The sequence below is a fragment of the Candoia aspera genome, chromosome 10 (genome assembly GCF_035149785.1).
Source record: "Candoia aspera isolate rCanAsp1 chromosome 10, rCanAsp1.hap2, whole genome shotgun sequence".
Taxonomy (NCBI): Eukaryota; Metazoa; Chordata; class Lepidosauria; order Squamata; family Boidae; genus Candoia; species Candoia aspera.
Window position 1 is genome coordinate 20,869,283 of NC_086162.1, and position 14,925 is coordinate 20,884,207.

At 47.2% G+C, this 14,925-nt stretch overlaps 1 protein-coding gene across 1 annotated transcript; it reads left to right on the forward strand.

Moving 5' to 3' along the window:
- Positions 1-4,416: 4,416 nt before the first annotated feature.
- On the forward strand, positions 4,417-11,862 carry LOC134503380 (phospholipase A2 inhibitor and Ly6/PLAUR domain-containing protein-like). Its single transcript, XM_063312170.1, has 5 exons — positions 4,417-4,505; positions 5,596-5,712; positions 7,244-7,396; positions 9,560-9,703; positions 11,543-11,862. The coding sequence occupies exons 1-5, from the start codon at positions 4,439-4,441 to the stop codon at positions 11,692-11,694; spliced, it is 633 nt and encodes a 210-aa protein (XP_063168240.1). The 5' UTR covers positions 4,417-4,438; the 3' UTR covers positions 11,695-11,862.
- Positions 11,863-14,925: the final 3,063 nt, after the last annotated feature.

Consider the following 14,925-nt stretch of genomic DNA (forward strand, 5'->3'; position numbering starts at 1 on the left):
CCGAAGATGTCTGCGAAGTCCGCGTATTTGATTGGCAGTCCCTCTGGCAGCGCCGCCTCTCTGTGCTCTGAAGTCGTCGTTGCCCCCCCCCCATGGCCGCTCGGGGGACCCTGTCCCCTGTGGGTGCTTGATAACGCCCGTCAGCAAACTTAATCTCTCTGGTTTTCCAGTTGATAACTGGGTTTTGCTGCATGAGCCATGGGATCCCTAGTATGAGTAGGGGTTGCCCCACCGGTGCCACGATGAAAGCCAATTTTTCCTCGTGGCTGCCAAGCCTTAGCGCAGTTTCTCCGGTGTATTGGGTGACCGGGCCCCCTCCCGCTGCTGATCCGTCAAGCTGAGTGAACACCAAATGGTGCTGAAGTGGATAGCAGCGGAGGTTAAGCGCGGCTACCAGGTCTGGGTGCATTAGGCTTTTAGAGCAGCCAGAGTCAATCAGTGCCCAGACCTTTTCAGTCTTATCCCCATGGGTGAGGGTGACATGGATGGGGCATTCCTCACTCACCCCTTTGTCGTTGCACCTGTTACTCTTCTCCACCTGTCCTTCGGTGCCCCTTAGGCCAGGTGGCTGTCGTTTCCCGTCGGCTCATCGGGATTGCTTCCCTCCTCCTCTGAGCTGTAGGGGAAATGTCTGGCCCGATACTCCCCCCTCACTGCTGGTCGCTTTCTTGGCGCTAGGGTTGGTGCGGCTGGTGCCCTCCTCGTGCTCTCTCTGGGTGTCGGTTTGGGGCGTGCTGCCGCCTTATGGTCGTCCTTGCCGCACGTGAAGCACTGCCCTTTTGCAAAGCACCGGTCCCGTTCCTCCTTCCACGGTTGGGATCTCGCCTTCCCCGGCGATGGTCTCGCTGTCTCCGCCTACTGTGCTTCCCTCTGGGCTTGGCGGAACGTGTCGTGGGCGTCCTCTGCTTCCCCTGCCAGCTGGATCCACTCGGTCAGGGAGTTGGGGTTGTTGCGACAGGAGCACATTCAAGTTAAGTCCTTCTTTGAATTTCTCAATCAGGGTCGATTGAGACCAGGCTTCCACCTTGCCGGCTAGGGCTTGGAACTCCATGGCATACTCTGCCACGGAGCGCTGCCCTTGCCTGAGTGTTTTCAGCGTCCTTTTAGCTCTTTCTTGCTCCAGGGGGTCCCTGAAGTGCAGTTCCAGCGCTCGCAGGAATTCTGTGCAGCACCCGGGCACCTGATTGGCATAATTGGACGTACCAATCAGCGGCCCGTCCTTTTAATTTTATGGCGAGGGCATTGACTTTGCCCCGTTCAGTCCTGAAACATGGACCCCATTCTTTGAGGTAGTACCTCGCATTCATTATGAAAAAGGAGAGTTTTGAGGGGTCCCCATCAAACTTTATGCCAAAGTCCTTGGCTGCCATTCTGGCCTGGCTCCAGGTCACATCCGGGCCTTGCAGCGTGCTGCGTGGGGGCTGGTGCGGGTCGGATCAGCTCCAGGCATCTGGCAGTGTCGTTGCCATCTCTCGCTGGGTCCCCTCGCCAGTAGGTTGTCTCATCGGCAGGGTGGGAGGGTGGGATGTCGATCCTCTGGTGGCGTCTTGGAACTGGGCTCCGCCGTAGCCGCCGCCATCCGCTGGGTCGCCGCTCCGCCTCTCGTCTGGGTGCGCCTCCAGTCGTCGGGTGGGCTCCTTGGACCGGGCTCCGTCACAGCCGCCACCGCCCGCTGGGTCGCTGCTCCGCCTCTCGTCCGGGTGCGCCTCCAGTCATCGGGTGGGCTCCTTGGACTGGGCTCCGTCACAGCTGCCGCCGCCCACTGGGTCGCCGCCCTGCCTCTCGTCCGGGTGCGCCTCCAGTCGTCGGGTGGGCTCCTTGGACCGGGCTCCGCCGTCGCCACCGCCTCCCATGAGGTCGTCCCGCCATCTCTCGTCCGGGTGCCCCTCCACGATGCTGCCGCTGCGGGGTTCCTGTGCCGCCGTCAGCTGTTGGAGCAGCAGCTGTATCGCCTGCATCCCCTCCTCCAGCGCGTCCAGCCTTGCCGCCGCCTGCAGACTCTTGCTGGTGCGCTCGCCACTCCGCTCGCCCTCTCGTCTGGCAGGCGTAGAGGAAGGACCTTCCCTCGGTCCCTCCGTGGTGCCGGGCGATCCCTCGACTCTGTCCGCCCTGGGAATTGGTTCGGCTCGTGTCTCCTCCGGGGTGCCGGGCGAACCTGAAGAGGATCCCCTCATCTCGCCCACGGTGGCCCACGGGCCCCGGGGCCCCGGGGTGGTTCCCTCCCACTCCTCTTCCGAGCTGGATCCCATACTTACCTGGGCGTTGTGCCGCCTGGACCTCAGCCACATCCCGCCCGAGGGGAGGGGAGCTTTGCCGCCGGGTGCCGAGTGGTTGTTCATACCTAGCTGGGTCCCTCACAAGCTAGTTGGATAGGTGCTAGGTAAAAAAATTTTGTAGGTTCCTGTTTTTATGTCAGGGTCAGCTCGCTTCGCAATAAGGCACGGACTCACTTAATGGGTATTAAGGATTTCCGGTTTATTGGAATGGTAGCTGACAGAACGAAAAACGGGAACGGGGATGTGGTGGTGAGGTGTCCTTTTTATACCCCTCTTGCGGGGTCCCGTGCTCCCCCACCCTCCATTGTCCCCAATCTCCTTGATGGGTTCCTTGATGGCTGTGTGGGTGTTTTCCCTGTTGCTGCCCATGCCTTCTTGGTTCAGGTGTGTCCTCCGGGGCTCCAGGTGCGGGTTATCGATGCTTATCTGGAGTCCTTCTATTCAGCTGCATATGAGTCCATGGGTGTGGGCGCTTTGGGTGATTAGTTTGAAGGTTGATTTAATCATCTCCTTCCTCTCTTTCTGATGATCATGATCCACGTTGTGAGGCTCTTTGTGCCTTGCAACGGGGTCATGACAGATGCCCTGATCTGATCATGCCCCACTATAGGATTTATAATATTTCCTAATCGTTGATGTTTAGATCTTTGGGGGTTCACATTCTTTCAAGTCTGGCTTGAAAGTGCTCAAGTCTGAGAAGAGTGTCCAATTTAATTTCTTTGTGTGGCCAGTAATAATGGTTTCCTCTCCAATACTGGCCTGGAAACACACACCTTTTCTCAGAAGTTGGTGTTAAGCCTCTTCAGTTTTCAGACAAGTTCTTGGAATCTTTTTAGCTTCCCTGTTTAAGAACTGGGCTCGTTTGGCTCCCTGTGTGAGCTGTTGAGCCATTTCAGGGTTGGTTAGCAGCACAGCAAAGTTTTAGATACCCGGAAGTTCTTTGTAGACTAGGGCTTTTCACCCCGTGGGAAAAATGATGACTTCAAACTGCCCTATGGGTAGTTAAAGAAACAATGGTGCTGTGGTTAGAGGTAGTCCTCACTTAATGACCGCAATTGGGACCAGAATTTTGGTTGCTAAGCAAAGTGGTCATTAAGTGAATCTGACCCAATTTTATGACCTTTTTTGCAGCGGTCATTAAGCAAATCTCCATGATCATTAAGCGAATCACATGGTCGCACATTGATTTTGCTTGCCAGAAACTGGCTGGGAAGGCCAAAAATGGCGATCACATGTCCATGGGACACTGTGATGGTCATAAATGCGAACTGGTTGCCAAGTGCCCAAATAGTGATCACGTGACCGGGGGGACGCTGCAATGTTCTTAAGGATGAGAACTGGTTGCAAGTCATTTTTTTCAGCACTGTTGTAAGTCCAAACTGTCACTAAATGAATGGTTGTTAAGCGAGGACTACTTGTATACTGGCCATCTCCAACTTGGCATCTTCCAGATGCAGAGACCACAACTCCAAAATTCTCCAGTCATCAAGATGCAAAATAGTGGCCAAGTTATCGAAAAGAAAAGCCTTCAAGGAAGACTCCAAGTTCCGAGAACTGCTGCCAAGAAGCCTGCTCTCCCCCAAATTTGCAATGGACCTCCACCCCTTACGCGCGCACGCACAGACACACACATTTTGTTGCTGTTGGAATAAAGAGAACTTGAAGAGGCTGGTTTGAATGATTGCAATCTTGGCATGTAGAAGGCTGTTCTCCAGTGCCAGATTGCAATGAAAATTTAGATGACCGGGACTTGGTCCCACCGCAAATGGGGCCATTTGGTCTGGACAAAATGTAAAGTGGCTTTTAGCTTTTAGATAAGGAAGCATTCCTCTTTCTCTTGCTTTCTTTTTGTGTTCCATGTACTGAAATGCAACACCTTGGCTCCCCTCCCTTGCCAAGCACAAGAGACATTTCAGAAAATGAAGTTGGTTGTGCTCCCTTTGGCTAGGGGAATACACCATCTGGCACACAAAGGGCCCCCTTGAGGCTGTCAATAGACAAGGAAATCAGCTGTGAAGAAAGCAGATGGGGATAACCCAAGAGTTTTAAGTGCCTCTCAGGCCAACTCCTGTTGACTCACCCCCTCTCCCTTATGTAACTGGTCCAGCATAAATACTCCCACTCAGGATGCTTTCTCCTCAGAGTCTACGGATCTGCAAATTATGGGACCCACCAGCATGGCAACTTTGCCCAGCCTCATCCTCTTTCTGGCTGCACACCTAACTCAAGGTCAGTCTGCTTTGATCTGGTATGGGCACTGCAGTTTTTCCATTCTCCAAGTAATTATTAAAGTAAAGGCAAGGTGGGTGCTGCAATTCTGTTCCAAAGGGTAGTCTTGGAGGTACACTTGTATCCTCTGTGTGTTGAACATTTTTATCTTGCTCTGGAGGCCACAGGTTACTTCGAAGAGTGTTGATTCAAGGGGGTTACCCAAAACTATTTTAGAAGAAATACAACCAAAATGTTCCCTAGAGGTGAAGATAACTAGGCTTAGACTCTCATACTTTGGGCACATCGTCAGGAGAGACCGATCGCTTGAAAAGGACATCATGTTTGGTGAAGTCAAGGGCCAGCAGAAGAGAGGAAGACCTTCAATGCGATGGATTGATACAATTACCGCAACAACGGATGCAAACATTGGAACAGTCAGGCATATGGCGCCAGACCGAACAGCATTTCGTTCTGTTATACGCAGGGTCGCCATGAGTCGTAAATGACTCGACAGCAACTAACAACAACAACAAACCCAAGACTGACAACCTCCTTTTATAAAGATCAGGAATTCCAGTTGGATTTGCTACATCTCCTCATTCTGATGAAATGCTGAGCTATGGTTTCGCTACACCACTGTTTCTTAAAGTCTGGTCCAATGACCCCTGGGGGCCCCCAAGACCATCTCAGGGATCCGCGAAATCAAAATTATTTACCAGATATAGAAGATATTTGCAAAATTTAGAACAATGTCATTCTTCTCATTATTATTTCTTATTTGTTAAAAAATACAGGGTTTTTTCACGAAAAATATTTTATTCATGTTAAGATCTAATGGATTTAATGTTATTTTTACATGATTCAATAAATAAATATTCTACAAGTGCATCAATTTTAATTTTTAATATGGTACATATCGATGGATGTAACCTGTACAAACAAAAGCTGTTTTGTGGTTCTCCATAATTTTTAAAAGTGGGAAGGGGTCCTAAAAACAAAAAGTTTAAGAAACACTGCTCTGTACCTTGAGACTTACTCAACCAGCCACACTTTCTCCAACATTGGTTTGTTGAATAAGCCACACCTGATCTGTATTGCTTTTTCCCAGGTTCGTGTTTGATCTGTGAGACCTGTATAGGTCCAGGAAAAGATTGCACTGGCTTGAACCGCACCTGTGGAAGGACTGCAGATGCCTGTCTTACCTTTGTGGGAATAAATTCTTTGGGTGAGTAAAAGACAGATGAGTGTCCAAGTCTTGCTTGGAACCAGCAGAGGGAGTAAGAGACCTTAGTTCCCAGAAGACTGCATAGAACATGGTCTCCAAACTTTTTTGACTGGGCAACCTTATGAATCAAACTTTTGAGCAGACCTTCCCGATATGTTGATTTATTTATACATTTACTACTTACTCATATATTATATATTATGTACATTATAAAACATAAGCTTTTTAAACATTATAAAACATACTGCCCACCCTTTGGAACATCATACCCCTGGAGGTCAGATTGGCCCCAACCCTGTAGGCCTTCCATAAGATCTTAAAGACCTGGTTCTGTCCCCAGGCCTGGGGGTCAGGAGCTGGGGTGATGTAATGGTATGTGGGAAAGACCTCGGGAGACTGGACGAAGAGACGCTGAATGGTCAGATAAGAGACAGCACAGCCCACAGCTGGATAATGGGCAAGGCAAGAGGCCCAGAAGGGACCCTCCCTAATTTCTCAGTCTGTAAAGGAGACGGTGGGAGAATTTTACTTTCAGACCTGCAAGATTCTGTTAATGTAGCTTTACAATAAAGTAGAATTAGCTTATCTGGTCATGTTTCCTATGTGTTTACCCCGCAAGGCCAACAGGTTGAGCCCGTGCATTGGCTATGATAATTGTTAGGGATGGATTTGTTTTTACCCCAGCTGCTGTTTTATGTGTGTTCTTTTTTTGCAGGGTGTGTGTATGTGTTTCTATTTTTTATACATTTTAACATTGTTAGCCACCCAGAGGCATTAACTTGAGATGGGTGGCCAGATCAACTGAATAAATAAATAAATACTCCCCAGAACAGAATTTTTAAAATGATGGAATAGATAAATAAATGTAAATAGACATTCTATTATTTTCCTCCTGCACCCCAATGGATAGTCTTGCATATCCCCTTTGGCTTCATGCACCCAATTTGGTGATGATTGATACAGAAAGTATTATAATGACAGACAGTATCTCCATTACAGGGGTGGGTTGGGATAGAAATTTATTATATACATAAATACAGGTATGTGTTTATATACATAAATACCCAAAGTAGGCATATTATTATATTATGGTGCACCACCCACATAGTTTCCTTCTAAGTAGGTTATAGATCGACTTCATTTTTCAAATACCTAGAAGCCCATTACTCTGAATCTAGAAAAAGGAGAAATGTTTCTAGACTCTCCAGTTTCAGAATACTGAGCTTTGAAGGATCAGAAAAATAACAGGGAGCTACAACACCTTTCTTCAATGTGGAGCCTTCCAGATACACTAGGGGACAATTTCCATTACTCCCAGTCAGAATGGTGGGAGAAATAAAAGGCAACGAGTGTTCCCTGCTTCCATTCTTATTTTCCCACTTATTGCCACCATCTGGGTTAGCTTGCAGTGGAAATCATCTACCTTGGTGGTAGTTTCAGTCACTTTATCAAACAAACTTTGAACAGCAAAAGCTAATGGTAGGTGTACCTACCTTAACTGAACCTCTCTTGTCTGCATTTTCTTCACCAGGGGCTGAGAAAATGACTGAGACTGTCAAAACGTGCACTGCTGGCAGGGCCTGCCAGCCTGAACCCGTCAGTGTCACCATCAACTCGGACATCCATTTCTGGAGCACCTCCAGCTGTTGCCGAGATGACCTGTGCAACAGCAAAAAGTTAAATGGTAAGGAACTGTCTGTTCCTCTCCCCAGGCAAAGCTCCTGAATCCCCAGGCCCAAAATAGTCACTGGGATTGTTTACTTCCATGCATTTCTTTCTACCTAATTTGGCCCATCCAGTTTGAGCAGCCAACATGTCCAACCCCGCTCAAAATGTAAGTATTTTTAAAAATTAATTTTACAAGGTTTATAAGCCCTTCCAATCAAAGCTGACTCTGAGTGGCATGCAAGTCCCGTCTTTGTAAATGCAGATTAAAACAGGCCATCGACATAAGAAATAAAACCATCTCCGTCTAGCAATTCATAGAAAAAATAGGTAAAAACCAGGAATGCAACACTCCATAGGCCAAAATTCAAACTCCATTCCTCAACATTCCAAACATTCCAGCCATGGTTTATGGACTTTCTAAAAATCAGGAGGGGAGGTCCCGTTTGGATATCCATGGGGAACTTCCCCTTTTCAAACTGAACATCAGCTTCACTGATGAACAGCAAGTCAGTCCAGGTGGCAGGAAGCCCGTGGAGAAGCATTTCGATGCATTCAAAAGACCTCCCTCTTAATGAACTCACTATAAAGGAGGCTGGGAAATTCCACTTACAATTTCCAAGATTCTGTATTTACCCTGGGCTAACATTCAAGATAGCCTGGAGAAGATGTTGATGCTAGGGAGAGTGGAAGGCAAAAGGAAGAGGGGCCGACCAAGGGCAAGGTGGATGGATGATATTCCAGAGGTGATGGACTCGTCCCTGGGGGAGCTGGGGGTGTTGACGACTGACAGGAAGCTCTGGCGTGGGCTGGTCCATGAAGTCACAAAGAGTCGGAAGCGACTAAACGAATAAACAACAAAGACAACATTCAAGATACCTTACTGAAATGAGTAGGAATCTGAGAGTACCTTTGCAATTCATGAAAGCTTCTGCCTTTTAATATGTGTGAGTTGGAGAAGGCACTACCAGATTCCTGCTCTTCTGCTACAGGCAGTGCTCACCTAATGACCACAATTGGGACCGGAATTTTGGTTGCTAAGCGAAGCAGTCATTAAGTGAATCCAACCCAATTTTATGACCTTTTTTGAAGCAGTCGTTAAGCAAATCACCATGGGCATTATGTGAACCATGTGGTCGTTAAGCAAACCATGCAGTTCCCGATTGATTTTGCTTGCCAGAAGCCAGCCGGGAAGGTTGAAAATGCCGATCACATGACCACGGGATGCTGCAACGGTCATAAATGTGAACCGGTTGCCAAGCACCCAAGTCGTGATCATATGACTGTGGGGACGCTGCGATGGTCATAAGTGTGAGAACAGCGTTGTAAGTCTGAACCATCACTAAACGAATGGTTGCTAAATGAGGACTACCTGTACTAGACTAATACGGTTTTCCTGCAACAATGTCTCAGGTGCTGTTCTTGTTTCCTTGATCTTGCCTAGCTGAGTGGCACTTGACACCTGCTATCACCTCCTTTTGGTCTTCCTTCTCCTTCTTGCACTGTCCCCCTCCAGAGAGCCCGTCCATCAGCTATGTGGGTGGTTTTCAGCAGGCTCTTCTTGCGCCAAAGGCATGCAAGGAGAAATGCCTTTTCCTGCCTACTTCCTCAGCTCCACTGGGTTCCTGGCAGTTTGCAAGTTGGTTATGTCAGGGCTTCTTTGCTAGGCTTTCTCATGGCTCTTCTCGATTTTCATGCCAAAGGTTGTGTGAGCCGCTAGTAAACCACCTTGCAGGGCTCTTTGGCTGCAGGTGATTAAGACCTTCCAATCCGAGCTCAGCTACAGTTCCTCCTCTTGGCTTTATTGCTTGTGGGGAGCAGGCAAAGGCAATCTCAAGGAGAGATTGCCTTTGCCTGCTCCCCACAAGCAATAAAGTTGTAATTGGAGGCGTACCCTCAGCTGAAATGGCAATAATCCCCTACGTGCTTTTGGACCAGTCAGGAATAAAACTGCATTCCCTGCTGTGATTACCCAAGCCTGGTTGGGAGTAGTGACTCATTGTGGGTTTTCCCTGCAGTTCAGTGGGACTTGTATGGCAGGTGTGATCATAAATTTGCCCAGGGCAGTAAATCCTACAGGGGATGCAACCTCCAGCCCATCTGCAAATGCTTTGATTTATGTTTGTTGGCATATAATTGCGAGCTGCTGAACCAAGGCTTCTGTATGGCGTAATCTTTGTAGTGCCACCTGTGAATACCACCCCCAATGGGCTGACCTGCCCAGCTTGCTTTAACCTTGGTTTTGATCAGTGCGAAGTGATCGAGTCTCTGAGCTGCACAGGAGAAGACAATCACTGCATAACCTCCTCTGGAACCTTGAGCACTGGTAAGTTTCATTTTCCTAAGAGAGCTCCCTTATGCCAACATCTAGATGGCATCAACAATTCATTTTATTCCCATAAAATCTCACACACACACTCCACAAGGCTTCTAAAGGTTCCTGTGTGCCACTAGTGTTCATGTGTTCTTGCATGTTTACTAAACTATGGTTGGTTTAATTATGAGTTACTGAATAAATCACAACTGGTTTAATGCAGACAATATGCTAAGCCACAAGCTATTATACAGTATACAAGCCACAGTAGCTAGGTTTGCTCAACAAGCTTAGCAAAAACCAAGCAAACTACATTTGTTTTTTTTTATTGCATGTATTTAATTTGGATGCTGACCAACTCCAACAGACTCTGGGTGGCTCACAACAACAAAGAAACATAAAAAAACAACAAAATATAGCTGGAATAAGGACCAAAGATTTTCTTTTCTTTTCTTTTGTTTTTTGGTGCCTTCGTGTCAGTGTTGACTCCTAGCCCGGACCAGTCCCTGCAGTTTTCATGCAAGATTTTGGAAGTGGTTTGCCACTGCCTGCTTTGTAGGACTGAGAGAGAGTGACTCGCTCAAGGTCACCCAGCTGGTTTTGCACTGAAGGCAAGACTAGAACTCACGGTCTCCTGGTTTCTAGCCTGGTGCCCTCACCACTACAAAATAATTACCGTACAAGATGGAGGTTCAGGCAACAAAGCCAACATAAAACATTGCAAACAGGGGAGTCCCATCCATCCTAGCCCAAGGCGTGGGAAAACAGCCAGGTTTTCAAGGCCTTCTGGAATGTCATCAGGGTGGTAGCCATAAGGATCACAGGGGGGACCTCATTCCAGAGGCCAGGTGCCACTATAGAGAAGACATGCTTCCTGGGTCCCAAAAGAAAACATTGTTTAATTGAGTGGAGCATGCCCACTCTGCCAGATTGTACTGGATGGCAGAAACCAGGGAAGACAGGTGGTCCCTCAAATAGCTGTGCCCTATGCCATGTAGGGCTTTATAGGTAATAACCTTGAGTCACACCCGGAAGTGCACTGGCAACCAGTGCAGCTCACAGAGCAGAGATATTACATGGGCATGCCAAGGCAAGCCCATCACTGCTTGTGCTGCTGCATTCTGGACCAGCTGAAGCTTCTGAGTGGTATTCAAGACCAGGCCCATGGAGAACACATTGCAACAGTCAAGTCATGAGATGATAAGGGCATGAGTGACTGTCTGGGCTGACTGATCCAGAAAGGGGCACAACCGGTGCACCAGATGGAGCTGTGCAAAAGCTCCCTTGGCCACAGCTGCCACCGGCTCTTCAAGCAACAGCTGTAAGTCCAAGAGAACCCCCAAGTAGCACACCACTCCTGACTGGGGAAGTGCAACCCCATCCAGGAGTAAAGATGGAACATTCCCAGATCTGGGCAGTCCCAACAGACACAGCCACTCAGTCTTGATAGGATTGAGCTGGACTCAGATTCTCCCCATCCAGACCTGCACAGCCTCCAGGCACTGGGGTGAGGCTTCGACAGTCCTGCGTGGCCAGCCTGGGCTCAAAAGAAATAATTGGGTATCACCAGTAGTAGGATGATATTGGACCCCAAACGGGTGGATTACCTCACCCAGTGGTTTCCTGTAGAAATTAACAAGAAAGTATAGTGTGTTGTGTGAACCCAACCAAAGTACAATTTTATGACCAGTATGCAGGATACTTCCCCTGTAGGTTCCATGAAGCAGCTTGGAGGCTGTTCTTCAAAACCATTTGGAGTGGTGGCAAAGGTAGAATTTGAACAGGCAACCTGGAAGCTCTCTTCTTTGATGCCACAAGGACCCCTTAACAGACTGAATTTTTGGTCCCCAGGTGGTATCACCCCCATGATATTTGCTGCCAGAGGCTGCAGCTCTGCCTCAGCATGCTCTCTGCCCCTGAAGACCAGCATTTACACCGCGGGAATCACCTTTCACCTCAACAAAATTGGGTGCAACCCAGCACGGAGAGCCAGCAGCACCTAAGGGAGGCACTGGTGGAGGGTTCGGAAGCCCTGAGGATGGAGGCCTCTGACATGATTCTGCTGGAGGACCCTCTCAGAAGATTTGCTCCTCACTCTCATGCAACTTGAGAATGTGGTCCTTGAATTATCTCCTTTACTGAATTTAATGAATAAACAGCATGAAAAACGAGCACAAATGTATATGCATCCTTTGTCACCCAACTTAGGCTGCAGATGGCAGGCAGGAGGGTCATGGGCTGAAAGCACACACCAGCCTAGTCCAAGAAGCTGATTCCTGAAAGCTGGAAATGTAGCAACAGTTCAAAAGAAGGTCAGCAAGGCCCTTACACGCAGGCAGGTCGAAAGCTGCTGCTGGTATCCATGAGAGGTTAAGTGGAAACCCAGAAAAATGGTGAGCAGGAATCCTCATACAGGTAATCCTCATTTAGTGACTGCCTTGTTTAAAGACTGTTCGCAGTTACGATGGTGATGAAAAAGTAACTTTGTGACAAGTCCTCACATTTACAGCCTTCGCAGGTCTGTAAAGCAAAGGAAAACTGAAGTCAGATCGTAAGCATAGTCACGGTTTCCCTTAGGAACCACTTCACTTAACAGATGAGTTGCCAGTCCCAATTGTGGTCATTAAATGAGGGCTACCTGTACCATTCTGGACAAATGACTGTCCAGTCTTTTCTTGAAAACCTCAATAAAAGAAAGTAATTTCTTCATTTCAGTGAGGTCATCCATGCGTAATCTATAAGCAAACATTTCAAGAGCCCCAAGTAACATCAGGTCTTCAATCCGATGAAGGGATAAACATATATCTTTCCAATGTTTGATTAATCTCTTAGCAAGAAGAAAGGCATGGTGAATCTGTTGTCCAGGCATCAATTTCCACATATTAGGTATGAAGCTAAAAAAGAATAGATCTAAAAGTATTAAACCTTGCCTCAAAGTCAAATTAATATACTGTATATAATTGCTTCTTGCCAGAACCTCAGAACTTTGGTACCTTGCAAAGACATACATTTTAATGAAGCATTATTTTCATTTGTCTAATACAGTGTTTCTCAAACTTGGCAACTTTAAAACACATGGACTTCAACTCCCAGAATTCCCCAGCCAGCATGTTTGTTAGCTAATAGATGATACAGCAACTCTAAGATATGTGCTGGCTGGGGAATTCTGGGGGTTGAAGGCCACGTGTTTTAAAGTTGCCAAGTTTGAGAAACACTGGTTTAATATTAAGAGCCATTCAACCAATGACCCAGAGACACAAATACGTCACAGCAGAATTCAGCTTCCTGCTCAACTACTTTGCTTTAGAAAGCCCATAAAATTCTTTCTATACCATAAAGTTTATAAACATTATAGCTCCATCTGTCGTGAAATATGAACAGAACTATTCATTGCCCAAGTCTGAGTCTGAGGCTAGGTAGGGATGGACAATCCAATAGGTCAAAAGATGACCCAAAATTTCATTTTGTTCAGGAAGGAAGTGGAAAGTCCAGATGGATAATTTGCCACTGGGAGTCTTCCTACCTCCATCTCCACCTTTAAAATCCCTTATCAACAGTTGAGAAAAATTACCCATGCACTTTCACCCGAAATACACTCAGGCAGCGTCATCCATGCGGATGTGTGTGTCACAAAGTCAAGAAGGTAGCTGTGATTGCATGATTGAAGCCCCACCCTTCCTTTACAAGTGTTATAGACTCACCACGCTTAAAAAAGGAGTGTGATAATGTTTTCATGACTGCATCTTGATTTTTTTGAACCTCTCCGCTCAAGGGCAGGCTCTGGACCCTCAAAGCAGGGCAGATGGAATGAGGTGGTGGCAAGCCACCCATTCTGCACTCCCATCCTAGCAGGTCTATTTCTATTACATGTTAAAATTATTTTTAACCATGTTTGGGCTTTTTCATTAGACTTAGCATGTTAGGTAAACACCTGTAGCTTTGAACAACCATCATTGTGGTGTGGCGTGGCGTGGCATGGCGTGGCATGCAAGGGAGGGAGGGAGGGAGGGAGAGGAAAGAGAAGAAGAGGGAGGGAGGGAAGGAAGGAAGGAGAAATGGAAGGAGGGGAGGGAAGGGAAGGGAAGGGAGGGAGGAAGGAAGGATACAAACACTAGCCAGCCAAGACTAATCACATCATGCCAAATACTTTTTAAAAAAAATCTATCTGAAAAGTCAGCCACCACAATCCTACCCTCTTTTTCGCAACTCTTTAAGACAGTAATCAAATGAATGTTGGCCAGCCGAGAGCATGGGGGTGACCAGTGTTTCCAGTTACACACGCCTACATCATTGTGTGTCTTTTATTCAGTTAACAAATATGGACCAGGGAAATGGTTTTGGTCGTCACTCAGGTAAACACCTTGGAAAGGGCTGCTAGACTTTTTAATTTTTAATCTTCCATAGGAGAGGACCAGCTTGTACAGGTTTACTTCTAATGAAAATTCCCAGGAAGGGCTTGGCTGCCCAGATTTCAAAAGAACAACGATATACATAGTCCTGAAATTTCTTATTCCCTGAGACTATGCCCAGTGCTTCAGGCTGTAGCTCAGCTCTGCTGAAGTCCTCGTTCAGGAATAAAAGGTAATATGTACAAGGACATCCCTACCATCAGACACTGGTTGGCTGAGAACAACATAGACTCCCAACAGTGAGGCACCACAGATGACAACTAACTTTGTTTATCATAATGGACAAGGATAGAAGTTAGTAATTTTTTTGACAGTTTAGGAATCTAGGTTGAGTTGTTGAATACAGTTCCTTGTAGCCCTTTGCCCAGCAGGCAGTCCACAGGTTCTGCAGAAGTGGCCTTGTTTTTCAAAGGATGAGGTAAAAATTGAGGGGTCTGATGAAAGCTTGATTTGTAGATCCATCTTCTGAGTGGGAAAGACCAAAGCTCTATTAAGTCTTGGTTGGGGTATGCTTTCTTCCTTGATGGTTCCTCGATTAAGGTATTGCTTCTTGCTCTGCTAAGACCAGCAGGGCAAGCTACTATATATAAATAAGCAGCAAACTCCACTCTCCTGTGTGCTGATGATGTTACCTAGCCTGGTAATGAAACATCTGCAGGAAATCAACCAAGCTCAGAGAATACCAAGAACCCCACAGATCTCTCAGCATGTGGAAATATTGGTTGCTGCACCTCTAATTCCAGAAATAAGATAATCACAAAGCAGACCATATAGAAAGTCTCCAAACTCACAGAATTCAGCAAGCATCACAACTGCCAGGTTAAA

What these genes read in the sequence shown, in the direction of transcription:
- LOC134503380 (XM_063312170.1), top strand. Translation starts at nt 4,439, where the DNA reads ATGGGACCCACCAGCATGGCAACTTTGCCCAGCCTCATCCTCTTTCTG. An exon ending in GGCTGCACACCTAACTCAAG is followed by an intron (nt 4,506 to 5,595) that starts GTCAGTCTGCTT and finishes GCTTTTTCCCAG; the next exon opens with GTTCGTGTTTGATCTGTGAG. An exon ending in TGTGGGAATAAATTCTTTGG is followed by an intron (nt 5,713 to 7,243) that starts GTGAGTAAAAGA and finishes TTTCTTCACCAG; the next exon opens with GGGCTGAGAAAATGACTGAG.